Here is a 12,539-nt window from a genome sequence, read left to right as displayed (position 1 = left end):
TGAGTTTCCTTCTCCGGTGGGAGGTTGTCCACTTGGGTGGCTCAGGTACAGGATTCTTGGGTTCGGCATGTAGTTTCCGAGTTTGGTACTTTCCTCTGGATCGTTTTTTTCGGGCCAGCATTCTACTGCCCTGACTGCAGCCTTTCGGTCCACAGTCCACTCCCTCCTTGTTCAGGGAGTGATTCTTCCAGTTCCACCTCAGGAACGTTTTTCGGGATTTTATTTGAATATCTTCGTCTTTCCCAAAAAGGAGGGCACAGTTCGGCCCATACTCGATATGAAGCTACTCCGCTGCTCCGCCATACAGATCTCCCACCCCGTCCTTGGACCTGAATTTAGTGCTAAGCACCTTGCAGGGCACCCCGTTTGAGCCCCTAGGGGATGTCTCCCTTCGCTTCTTTTCATGGAAGGTGGCCTTTCTCTTTGCTGTTACCTCCATTAAGTGGATTGGAAGCTCTCTCCTTCTGTTCCCCCTTCCTTGTCCTTCATCAGGACAAAGTTGTCTTTCGACTGGTTCCTTCTTTCCTGACGAAGGTGTTCTCCTCTTTTCATCTGAATGAGGATGTCGTTCTCCCCTCCTCTTGCATGGAAGAGCGCTCCCTCCATAAATTGGACGTTGTCAGGGCCGTATGGGCATATCTTTCAGTCACCTCCTCGTTCTGGCATTGTGACTCGCTGTTCGTACTCCCTGAAGGCAGGCTCAAAGGGTTTCCGGCTTCTTATGCAACCATCTCCCGGTGGATCCGGTTGGTCATATCGAAAGCCTATCGCTGTAATGGGAAGGTCCCCTCCTTTCGTATCACGGCTCATTCCACCTGTTCCGTCGGGGCCCCTGGGCGGTCCACAACAGGACTTCGGCATTGCAGGTGTGTAAGGCAGCCAGTTGGTCTTCAGTCCACACGTTTACCAAGTTTTTCCAGGTACACACTTTGGCGTCTGCTAACGCAGGGTTTGGCCGTGAGGTGTTGCAGGCAGCAGTGGCTCTGCCTTCTGCCTGATTCCTCTCTGTCTGAGTTCTGTTTTCCCACCCTGGGGACTGCTTTAGGATTTCCCACAGTTCCTGTGTCCCCCAAATGGTGACGACCAAGAAAAGTTGATTTTTCTTTAGATTTTTTTCTTTATATACTTACTGTTAAAGCTTTTTCTCAGAGACTCCATTGGGGGACACAGCACCCCCCCATCCCCCCCCGCTTGTTGTTGGTCTGTTGACCTGAGTTTCAGTTGTCTGTCGGTGGATTTGTTCGGTCGGTTTTGTCTAGGGTGGACAAACTTTTTTTTTGTTTTTTTTGATCGGTCCTCTCCTACTGCTTTGGGACTAAACTGATTAGCTCAGAGCCAGTAGGCTGAGTATATCCTGCCAGGAGGGACCGACTTCCTTTTTTTGTTTTCTAGTGGCAGCAAGCATATACCCACAGTTCCTGTGTCCCCCAATGTAGTTTCCGAGAAAGAGATTTTACAGCAAGTATAAACACAAGAAGTACAACTAAAGACAAGAACATGCTGTGGTGATATAAACTTTTTAGGGTCATATAAACGTGCATATAAATGTTGGATATTTTTTTCATGTTTTTCAGATGAGACAAAGCGAGAAAAAGTAGAACATGAAGGTGTTGATGTGCCCGGTGAAGAATATTTGGATATTGAAAACGCTCTGGGAAGTGAAGCTATAGAAACCATCTTAGAAAGCGATGACCTGCACAAAAATGGGGGGCCTGCCCACAGCATAATGTCCCAAGAAGACAAGAAAATATTAACCATTAAAGTTGCTGATGAAATTGTACCTTCTGTGATCAATGAAGATGTCCAGAAAATAGAAAACATTGTCAAAAATGAAGCTGTTGAGGCAACTGATGCTATCTTAGCTATTGAAGGCAATAAAGTATATGACAAGGCCATGGCTAGAGAAGATGTTTTGGATGATGATACTGTAGAGAACGTGGTGTCTGCAGAGCTTTTATACATTGAACCTGAGAAAGATGAAGCCAACAAAAAAGTGGAAAAATATGGTGGACTGGTTATCAATGAAGATGATCTGGTTCCTGGTGATGCTAAGATGCTTCTAGAAAGTAAGGCTGTGACAGAAGGTGAAGATTGTATGGACATTGAGGCAATATGTGCAGAAGATCTCAGTCTAAAGGAAGAGACAGTAACTGGTAAGTAGCTATTGAACATGTGATGACCACAACTAGTAATGACTTATACAAAGTGAGGAAGATTCAACCAGCTGTGACATCACTGAGTGGGGAGGGGGGACATCTTCACATATTGAAGTTACATGTTTTGAAGAAAAAAAATTCTATAGTTGATGTCTAAAATGTATGCTTTTTATAAATGTGTAAATATTTAATAGTCCTACTGGATTATTTAATTTTAAGTTTTGAGTATAGTGTATAGGAACAGTTCCAGCATAATAGTTATTTTCTGTTATACTAAAGACAAGAACATGCTATGGTAATATAAACTTTTTGGAGTCATATAAACGTGCATATACCGTATATGCCGGGGTGTAATACGACTTGGCGTATAAGACGACCTCCAACTTTTACAGTTAAAATATAGAGTTTGGGATATACTCCCCATGTAAGACTACCCCTCCTACCGCGATGTACGGTACCTTGTAGTTCCCCCCACATTAGGTAGGCATCATGTTCCCCCACATTAGGTAGGCAGTATAGTTCCCCCCACATTAGGTAGGCAGTATAGTTCCCCCCACATTAGGTAGGCAGTATAGTTCCCCCCACATTAGGTAGGCAGTATAGTTCCCCCCACATTAGGTAGGCAGTATAGTTCCTCCCACATTAGGTCGGCAGTTCCCCCCCATTAGGTCGGCAGTTCCCCCACATTAGGTCGGCAGTTCCCCCACATTAGGTCGGCAGTTCCCCCACATTAGGTCGGCAGTTCCCCCACATTAGGTCGGCAGTTCCCCCACATTAGGTCGGCAGTTCCCTCACATTAGGTCGGCAGCTCCCCCACAATAGGTCGGGAGTTAACCCACATTAGGTCAGCAGTTAACCTACATTAGTAGGCAGCTCCCCCACATTAGTAGCAGTTCCCCCACAATAGGAGGCAGCTCCCCCACATTTGTAGGCAGCTCCCCCCACATTTGTAGGCAGCTCCCCCCACATTTGTAGGCAGCTCCCCCCACATTAGGTAGGCAGTTCCCCCCACATTTGTAGGCAGCTCCCCCCACATTTGTAGGCAGCTCCCCCCACATTTGTAGGCAGCTCCCCCCACATTTGTAGGCAGCTCCCCCCCACATTTGTAGGCAGCTCCCCCCCACATTTGTAGGCAGCTCCCCCCCACATTTGTAGGCAGCTCCCCCCCACATTTGTAGGCAGCTCCCCCCCACATTTATAGGCAGCTCCCCCCCACATTTGTAGGCAGCTCCCCCCCACATTTGTAGGCAGCTCCCCCCCACATTTGTAGGCAGCTCCCCCCACATTTGTAGGCTGCTCCCCCCACATTAGGTCAGCAGTTCCCCCACAATAGTAGGCAGCTCCCCCCACATTAGGTCAGCAGTTCCCCCACAATAGTAGGCAGCTCCCCCCACATTAGATTGGCAGCTTCCCCCAACAGACCTACAGCTTCCAGCCATATACAGTGTATGGCTACAGGCTGTATGTCTGTACTGGTCTGCCCCCACAGTGTTCCGATCACTGCTCCTCTGGCCCGGGTCACCATCTATGGACCAGAGCAGTAGGTGCCGGGACCAGTGACCGGATCACTTAAGATGGCACGGCCGGTCACTCACCAGGCCCCGGTCGGCGCGCGTCCTCCTGGTCCTGCGCTCCTCTGCCTCTGTGGTTGTACGCACGGGACGTCACTGACGTCCCGTGCGTACAACCATAGAGACGGAGGACCGGACCGAAGGAGGACCACAGGAGGAGACGCGTCGTCGGGGAATGGTAAGTGAAAGGGATGTCCGGCATAGGAATACCTATGATTATCTGCCCGGGCCGGCTCCCGTGTGTGGCTGCAGGCGGGGGCCAGCCAGAGCTGATAAAAACTAATACTGTATACTAAAAACCATGGGGCCTCCAGCTGTTGTAAAACTACAACTCCCAGCATGCCCGGACAGCCTTTGCCGTGCTGGGAGTTGTAGTTTCACAACAGCTGGAGGCACCCTGGTTTTTAGTATACAGTATTAGTTTTTACTTGCTCTGGCCGGCCCCCGCCTGCAGCCACACACGGGAGCCGGCCCGCGCAGATAATCAGAAGTTTTCCTATCCTGGACCTCAATACCCGGCGTAAAAGACGACCCCCGACTTTTCAGAAGAAAATTCGGGGTTAAAAAGTCGTCTTATACGCTGGGATATACGGTAAATGTTGAACAATTTTTTCCATGTTTTTCAGATGGGACAAACCAAGAAAAAGTAGAACATGTAGATGTGCCCAGTGAAGACTATGTAGAAATTGAAAACGCTCTGAGAAGTGAAGCTTTAGAAACCAGCTTAGAATTTGATTACCTGCACAAAGATGGAGGGCCTGCCCCAAGCATAATGTCCCAAGAAGACAAGAATATATTAACCATTAAAGTTGCTGATGAAGACGTTGAGGCAACTGACTCCATCTTAGCTATTGAAGGCAATAAAGTATATGATGAGGCCATGGCTAGTGAAGATGTTTTGGATGATGATACTGTAGAGAACGTGGTGTCTGCAGAGCTTTTATGCATTGAACCTGACAAAGATGAAGCCATCAAGGATGTCGGACATTATGGTGGACTGGTTTTCAGTGAAGATGATCTGCTTCCTGATGATGTTAAGATGCTTCTAGTAAGTAAGGCTGTGACAGAAGGTGAAGAGGTTAGTGAAGATTGTATGGACATTGAGGCAATATGTGCAGAAGATCTCAGTCTAAAGGAAGAGACAATAACTGGTAAAGAAGCCATTGAGCATGTAAGGACCATAACTAGTAATGACTTTATACAAAGTGATTTAACCAGCTGTGACTTCACTGAGTGTGCAGAGGTGACAACTACACATATCGACCTTAGATATATTGAAGAAGAAATTCAAGAGGATGAAGAAGTTGCGACTTTAGAAGGAGCTGTTGGAGGAGCTAGCTTATGCTTTCATAAGTTTGAGGCCATTTTAGTTAAAGGTCCATGGATTGACTTAACTCAAAAATGTGTAGCTTTTGCTGAAGAAAAACCAGTAGATGATAAACACACAGATCTCATGAACCTTAATCAACCTGTAGCTGATGGAGACCTGGAGACAAGGAACAAGGAACTGAAAGAAAATATGAAACTTGAAAAAAACGTAGACACCAAAGACAAGGAACTCAAGGACAGTGTGAACTGTGGACAATCTGTAACTGATGATCTTGACCTTAAAGACAGCAAGTACTTGGAAGAACTTGTAGTTGGTGAGGTCCTGGAGGTGAAAGACAATATGAGCCATGAAGAATCTATAGAAGGTCAAGAGAAGGACAGCATGAACCATGACGGAGCTGTAACTAATGACAACAAGGAACTTAAATATAGTATGAAGAGCGAAGAAGGTGTAGCCTGTGAAGATGTAAATAAGGCTTTGGCTTCTGAAGAAGTCTTCTGTGGATTTCTATCTGCAGACTTTATTGACCTTAAAGAGCCTGAAATCATCCAAGGGTTTGTGGAAACTGTTAAAGCTGATACCAGCCAGCATGTGGAAGATTTAGGGACTGTAACTAGCAATGACTTTGTGGAAAGTAAGGGAGATTTAACTGAGAGTAACATTACTGAGTGTGGAGCGGGGACAACTACTGATATTGCTGAAATTATTAACAAGGATGAAGAACTTGTATCTACAGAAAGAGCCATCAGAGAAATTAGCTTAAGCTTTGAAGAGGTTAAGGCCACAGTTGTTGAAGGTCCATTTGTTGATTTATGTCAAGAATTCGTAGCTGGTGTAGGTGAAGAACCAGTAGAAAATAAAGATCTGGAATTTAAAGATACTATGACGAGTGAAGAAGTTCTTGTCGAAGAAGACCTAGAAATAGGAGCTTCAGCTTTTGAAGAAAACTTTTGGGAATCTCTGTGTACAGGTGACATCAGTGACAATGAACTTGTTGAAGACTTCTCTGAAAACAGTCAGCATTCTGTGGACTGTGTTAGAGGTGAATGTGACCCAAGTGAAGACACCTTACCTGCAGATGATTCCAGCACAACACTGCCAGAAGAACAAGGTATTTATTGCAAAGAATGTGTTTAAGTTTGGGTTTTTAGAAAACATAAGTAGTCAGTGGCCCAAATGTATCAATCTGTCTTAGACAAAAACTGGAGTAATTTGCTCACAACGACCAATCACAGCTCAGCTTTCATATACCTAATGCTCTGGTAAAATAAAATCTTAGCTGCGATTGGTTTTTATGGGCAAAATCACTCCAGTTTTTGTCTTTGACAGATTCATAAATCTGGGCCAATGTGTCACAGTGTGCATCCATGGTCTTTAGAAGTATCATCAGAGCCTGTGTTGCTCTTATAGAAATCTCTTAAAGTGTATTTTGGCTGTTATCTTGGAAATAACAGTTACAGGAAATATATGAACCCCCTAGCACAGTATTTCTGAACCAAAACTACAACTCCTCGGAGAGCCAAAGTTAGTTTTGCATCAGCTAGAGGCATAGAAAACACTGTCCTATCCTGTGACAGACTGTCCTTTCATTCAGCTGGCAGGCACAGTAGCATGAGACAAGCCTGCCTGAGTAGATCAGGAGAATGTTCAGGGAGAAGCTTATGGTAGCACGCTTTACTCCCTGGCTAGCAGTGATATCAGTCCTGTGGCCCCTTAATAAGTCTATAGGGTGGTCCAGATGAGCTGAACGTAGATCATTGCTAGCCGGGGAGTAAACACATTTCTGTCAGCTTCTCCCAACTAGTTCTCCTGATTGTTTGGGGGTCTCGGCACTGAGACTGTCTGATTAAAATTTTTGAAAACAGATTTCTCTGTAACAGGTCAATAGTTTTTCTATTTAATTTACACTGCTTCATCTGCTCAGGCCCGGTTCAGATTGTACTGTATATTTATCTACCAATGGACAAACTTATAGACTATAGTTCAGCAGTCATCATATGATTGTCTCTTCTGTAGAACAAGCTCCAGCTGAGGTCATGGCAGAGGACGTTTGGGAGTCAACCTCTGAGGATGTGACTTCAGAAGGGCAAGGTGAGTCTGATGCTGTCTGTTTTTAACCCCGATCAATACACTGGTCAAGACCAGTATATGGAGGGTTAATGCAATCACTTTTCCAATAGATTCCCCCTTGGGGCACTCCAATAGTACCCTAATTTCCCATATACCAACTAATTCCCATAAACTTTATTGTAACCTAATTAAAGAAAATCCACACATTTAAAATATATCAGAGCAGTATCCCTTGTACTGAATCTATTTGTTTTCGGTACCTCTCTTTCTGAGATTACTTGTTATTCTTCACTGCTGAGTGTGCCTGCAGCTCACACTCTGCTTCCTCTGGGCTCTGCTCTGATATGTTTAAAATCACCCTACTCAGCCCCCTACTTGCGTAGCTTTGTCAAGAGGTATGGGGCTTCTGAGCGTGGATGGATTTGAGGAGGAATGATGGGAAATTGGAGGATATGGGATGTTGATCCGATTGGGAACAGGAAGTGTGAGGAGAGGTCCTGTTATAACAAAAGGTCAAAAATTTTGGAATTAAAAGAATATGAGATAAAAGAATATAATATATTATAAATAAACCAAAAAACAAATCTATTACTAACCAAAATATAATCCTAAAATTAACCCCCCCCCTTTTCTTCCCCTCCCCCCCCCCCCCCCCCCAAAAGAACAAAAGGTCAACATTTTGGAATTATAAGAAAATGAGATAAAATAATATAATATAAATAAATAAAAAAAACGAATCTATTACTAACCAAAATACAATCCCAAAATTCCACCCCCACTCTCCCCCCCTTTTTTCCTTCCTCTACCCCCCCCCCCCCCTCGCCTCCTCCCAACAATAATTAGTATCTCCCATCTCTCCCAATAAGGACATCATGAAATGAATAAAAATAGAGTAGAAGGTAAGTAGATCCAATAAAGAGGTAAACAAGCTAGTAGGATTAGGAAAAATGAGAAAATAAGGATTAAATCATTCCAAAACTCCCCAGAAAAATGATAGTTAAGAAGATAGATATAAAGAACTATATGTACAGAAAGAACAAAAATGTATAGAAGTAGACAAGGATTAAAAATGAAGGAAAACAACTCAGAGAAGTAGTAATCTTCTCTATAGACCATCTGAATAATAAACATCCAAACAATCCCCTTACTCTATATAATCAAGTTCAGGAATCCCATGAGCCCTAATTGAAACTTAATAATCATCTTATTTTAGGAATAACCAGCTTGTGCAAATGCTGGTGTACAGAGAGATGGGAGATACTTCTTATCAAGGTGTCTCGATCTCAGTATTTAGAAACAGTTCGCGCATATGGGAGTGCGCAGTGAGAGAAATAGGAGGTATTCCATTACCTGTGAGTTCCGCTCCTGAATACAAACAGTTCGCTCACACGGGAGTGCGCAGACGAGAAAAAACGTCACGGACACTAAGTTCTGGCGCATGGGGGAACGCGCAGGTGACGAAAATAGTAAACAAAGACACTGATTGGTTAAGATACTATCAACCTAATAACCAATGAGATTTGGAGAGCTGAGTAGAAGATCTGATTGGAGGAAGCTAATGCCATTTAGAAATATGTACCAATCAGAGGGGAAGCATAGTAAATGAATGATTTGAGTGGATGGGGAGCGATGGGTATGGGATGTGACGACACGTAATAAAGAGTCCGGAACACGCCGTCCATGCTCAGAAGCCCCATACCTCATGACAAAGCTACTACGCAAGTAGCAAAACATGTCGGGGGGGGGGGGGGGGGGCTGAGTAGGGTGATTTTAAACATATCAGAGCAGAGCCCGGAGGAAGCAGAGTGTGAGCTGCAGGCACACTCAGCAGTGAAGAATAACAAGTAATCTCAGAAAGAGAGGTACCGAAAACAAATAGATTCAGTACAGGGGATACTGCTCTGATATATTTTAAATGTGTGGATTTTCTTTAATTAGGTTACAATAAAGTTTATGGGAATTAGTTGGTATATGTGAAATTAGGGTACTATTGGATTGCCCCAAGGGGGAATCTATTGGAAAAATTGTTTTTTAACCCCTTCCCAACCCATGACGTACATGTACATCATGGGACGGACTTGGGAGAACGGTATGGACCCTACTCTTGAGCCTGATATCAAGAGCAGACATCAGCCAGTAATGATGGACATCAGAGGTTACTCCGATGTCCGTCATATAACTGTTTAAACATTAAAGGAGAACTCCAGCCAAAATTAATTTATCCCCTATCCATAGGATAGCAGATAAGTAGCTGATTGTGGGGGTCCCGACTGCTGGGATCTTCGGTACGGGACTCTGACTCTCTGTGAGGAACGCGTTTGGTCTTCTGGTAGAAGGCTGCTCCATTAATTTCCGATGATGCCCGAGTGCTGTACTCGGGTCTCTTTGGAGCTTCCATAGAAATGAATGGAGCCTGTGGTTAGGGGATAAGTTAATTGTGGCTGGCGTTCTCCTTTTAATGTCGGTCATCCCATCAGCCCAAACCCCCCACGCCCATGATGTAATTGTGGGGTGCAGACGGGTTGATGGGAAAGCCCGAGGCCTCCGCATATTCTATAGATCGTCGATTGTTAAAGCCTTTGGCGAGCTTTAACCAATAGAGCGCAGATTATTTGGATCAATGTAATGTAATTACAAATTCTCCTTTTTGTTGTTGATGTCCACAGTTAAACTTTTTTATTCTGTGTGTTATTACTTAAAAAAGTAATAAAGTTGTTGTTGTTGGAACCCTTTAACCCCTTAACGACGCATTACGTATATTTACGTCCTGCGCCGGCTCCCGCGATATGAAGCGGGATCGCGCCGCGATCCTGCATCATATCGCGTCGGTCCCGGCGCTCATCAACGGCCGGGACCCGCGGGTAATACCACACATCGCCGATCGCGGCGATGTGCGACCGCCGCTTCTACAGTGAAACTGAAAGTGACCCAGCTGCTCAGTCGGGCTGTTCGGGACCGCCGCGGTGAAATTGCGGCGTCCCGAACAGCTGACCGGACCCCGGGAGGGCCCTTACCTGCCTTCTCGATGTCCGATCGACGAATGACTGCTCCGTGCCTGAGATCCAGGCAGGAGCAGTCAAGCGCCGATAATGCTGATCACAGGCGTGTAAATACACGCCAGTGATCAGCATAGGAGATCAGTGTGTGCAGTGTTATAGGTCCCTATGGGACCTATAACACTGCAAATAAAATGTAAAAAATTTTTTAATAAAGGTCATTTAACCCCTTCCCTAATAAAAGTTTGAATCACCCCCCTTTTCCCATAAAAAAATAAAACAGTGTAAAAAAAAAAATAAACATATGTGGTATGGCCGCGTGCGTAAATGTCCGAACTAAAAAAATATATCATTAAATAAACCGCACGGTCAATGGCGTACGCGCAAAAAAATTCCTAAATCCAAAAAAGCGTATTTTGGTCACTTTTTATACCATTAAAAAAATGAATAAAAAGTGATCAAAAAGTCCGATCTAAACAAAAATCATACCGATAAAAACTTAAGATCACGGCGCAAAAAATGAGTCCTCATACCGCCCTGTACGTGGAAAAATAAAAAAGTTATAGGGGTCAGAAAATGACATTTTTAAACGTATAAATTTTCCTGCATGTAGTTATGATTTTTTCCAGAAGTGCGACAAAATCAAACCTATAATGATAGGGTATCATTTTAACCGTATGGACCTACAGAATAATGATAAGGTGTCATTTTTACCGAAATATGCACTGCGTAGAAACGGAAGCCCCCAAAAGTTACAAAATGGCGTTTTTTTTTCCGATTTTGTCGCACAATGATTTTTTTTTTCCGTTTCGCCGTGCATTTTTGGGTAAAATGTTTAATGTCACTGCAAAGTAGAATTGGCGACGCAAAAAATAAGCCATAATATGGATTTTTAGGTGGAAAATTTAAAGGGTTATGATTTTTAAAAGGTAAGGAGGAAAAAACTAAAGTGCAAAAACGGAAAAACCCTGAGTCCTTAAGGGGTTAAACATAAATCTCTAATTTAACCCTTTTAATCTAGAAGTGTTGTAGACATGAGAGATTTGTGATAATTTTAGGCATTCATTGGTCCATGATTTTGTTATGCAGGTAGCCAGTCGGGAAGTTTCACCTCATACAGAGAGTCCCCAACGCTAATAGCAAGCACTGAAAGTGAACTGAGCGATCCACTGGAGGAGACGGACAGCGACAGTGAAGGTGAGCTGTTTTAGAGATTTCTAAAGTAGACAGTTTTTATTTGGTCTTTCATGAACCAATTTTGCAAATAGTGTTGATAATAACCAACCTGTAATGTGCTATTATGTTGCGGCAACTACACGCGTAACCTCAACTGCCGTAATAGTACTATGCAGTGATGGTGGGGGCTCTTGTGATCACCTGTGGGTGCTGGCTGTGCTCTACAGTGCTGATCGCAGCATCTAAGTGGTTTCACATTCCATCAGCCCATCCCATTAATTGCTATGGCTGCCAAGGGCCCTACGTCTGCCATGTATGGAGGCCTGTTTGGCCCTGCCAGAGGCACTGCCTCTGGCAGGTCCTAACAGGCTTCTATACATGGCAGACTTAAAGCCCCTGGCAGCCATAGCAACCAATGGGATGGGCTGATAGGATGTCTAACCACTTCGATCGGCACTGTAAGTTTGACACTAACAGGTGTAAAACATTGCAATAGAAAAGCATCTCTGCATGTTATATGTTATATGTGCAAACAGAATGTTGCGTGTTTAACTTGTTAGGGACCAAGGGCGTACCTTGCTACCTGGTACTTAAGGAACAAGGGCGTACCTGTAAGCCCTTGGCGCTTCCGGTCACCGCCGCGCACGGAGTGGTGATAGGAACTGGAAGACTGCTGATGTCTATCAGCAGCCATCCCAGGACATCGCCTAGGGGGGTCCTGAGACCCCCCCCCCCCCCTTGTCGGCGATCGCTGTGACTGGCGAATCACAGCTTTTCTCGGTCAGCTCCATTGGGGGACACAGAGACCGTGGGTCTCCTCCCCCCTCCCCTATGCCATCCTCGACACTGCTTACTTCACTTTCATCTGCTCTGGTGCACCGAACACAGCGCCTGTCAGCTAGGCTGCGGTTGCGCAGCCGGCTCTTCAGTTTACTTTCATTTCTCATTCAGCTCCATTGGGGGACACAGAAACCGTGGGTATATCTTGCTGCCACTAGGAGGCTGACACTAGGCATACTAGGCCCCTCCCAGCAGGGTATACCCCACCTCCTGCCTTAGAGACACTCAGTTTTAGCTTAGTGTCATAGGAGGCAACACGGTCCTGGATTGCTCCAGGTCTGGTCTTTTATTATTTTATAGTGTTAGTGTTTAAACTTTTTCTTCTTTTTTATTTTTTCTAGGTAGGGGCGACAGGATCATGGCGCTACCTGTTTCCCCACATGCGACTGAAGGGCACGGT

The 12,539-nt window shown here is 44.7% G+C and overlaps 1 protein-coding gene across 6 annotated transcripts in view; it reads left to right on the top strand.

Moving 5' to 3' along the window:
• The window catches only part of LOC130361197 (uncharacterized), a 113,779-nt gene that overhangs the window by 84,219 nt on the left and 17,021 nt on the right, over positions 1-12,539 (top strand). For 5 of the 6 annotated variants that reach the window (XM_056563907.1, XM_056563904.1, XM_056563906.1 and 2 more), the window contains 4 exons: positions 1,575-2,153; positions 4,354-6,168; positions 7,074-7,148; positions 11,213-11,320. In XM_056563907.1, the coding sequence (XP_056419882.1) occupies positions 1,575-2,153; positions 4,354-6,168; positions 7,074-7,148; positions 11,213-11,320 (2,577 nt within the window). The remainder of the gene's footprint in view (positions 1-1,574; positions 2,154-4,353; positions 6,169-7,073; positions 7,149-11,212; positions 11,321-12,539) is intronic. The other variant, XM_056563902.1, reaches the window with a different exon arrangement.

The sequence above is a fragment of the Hyla sarda genome, chromosome 3, assembly GCF_029499605.1.
Source record: "Hyla sarda isolate aHylSar1 chromosome 3, aHylSar1.hap1, whole genome shotgun sequence".
Classification (NCBI taxonomy): Eukaryota; Metazoa; Chordata; class Amphibia; order Anura; family Hylidae; genus Hyla; species Hyla sarda.
The sequence above is the reverse complement of the archived record's forward strand: the minus strand, read 5'-3'. Positions and strand labels throughout refer to the sequence as shown.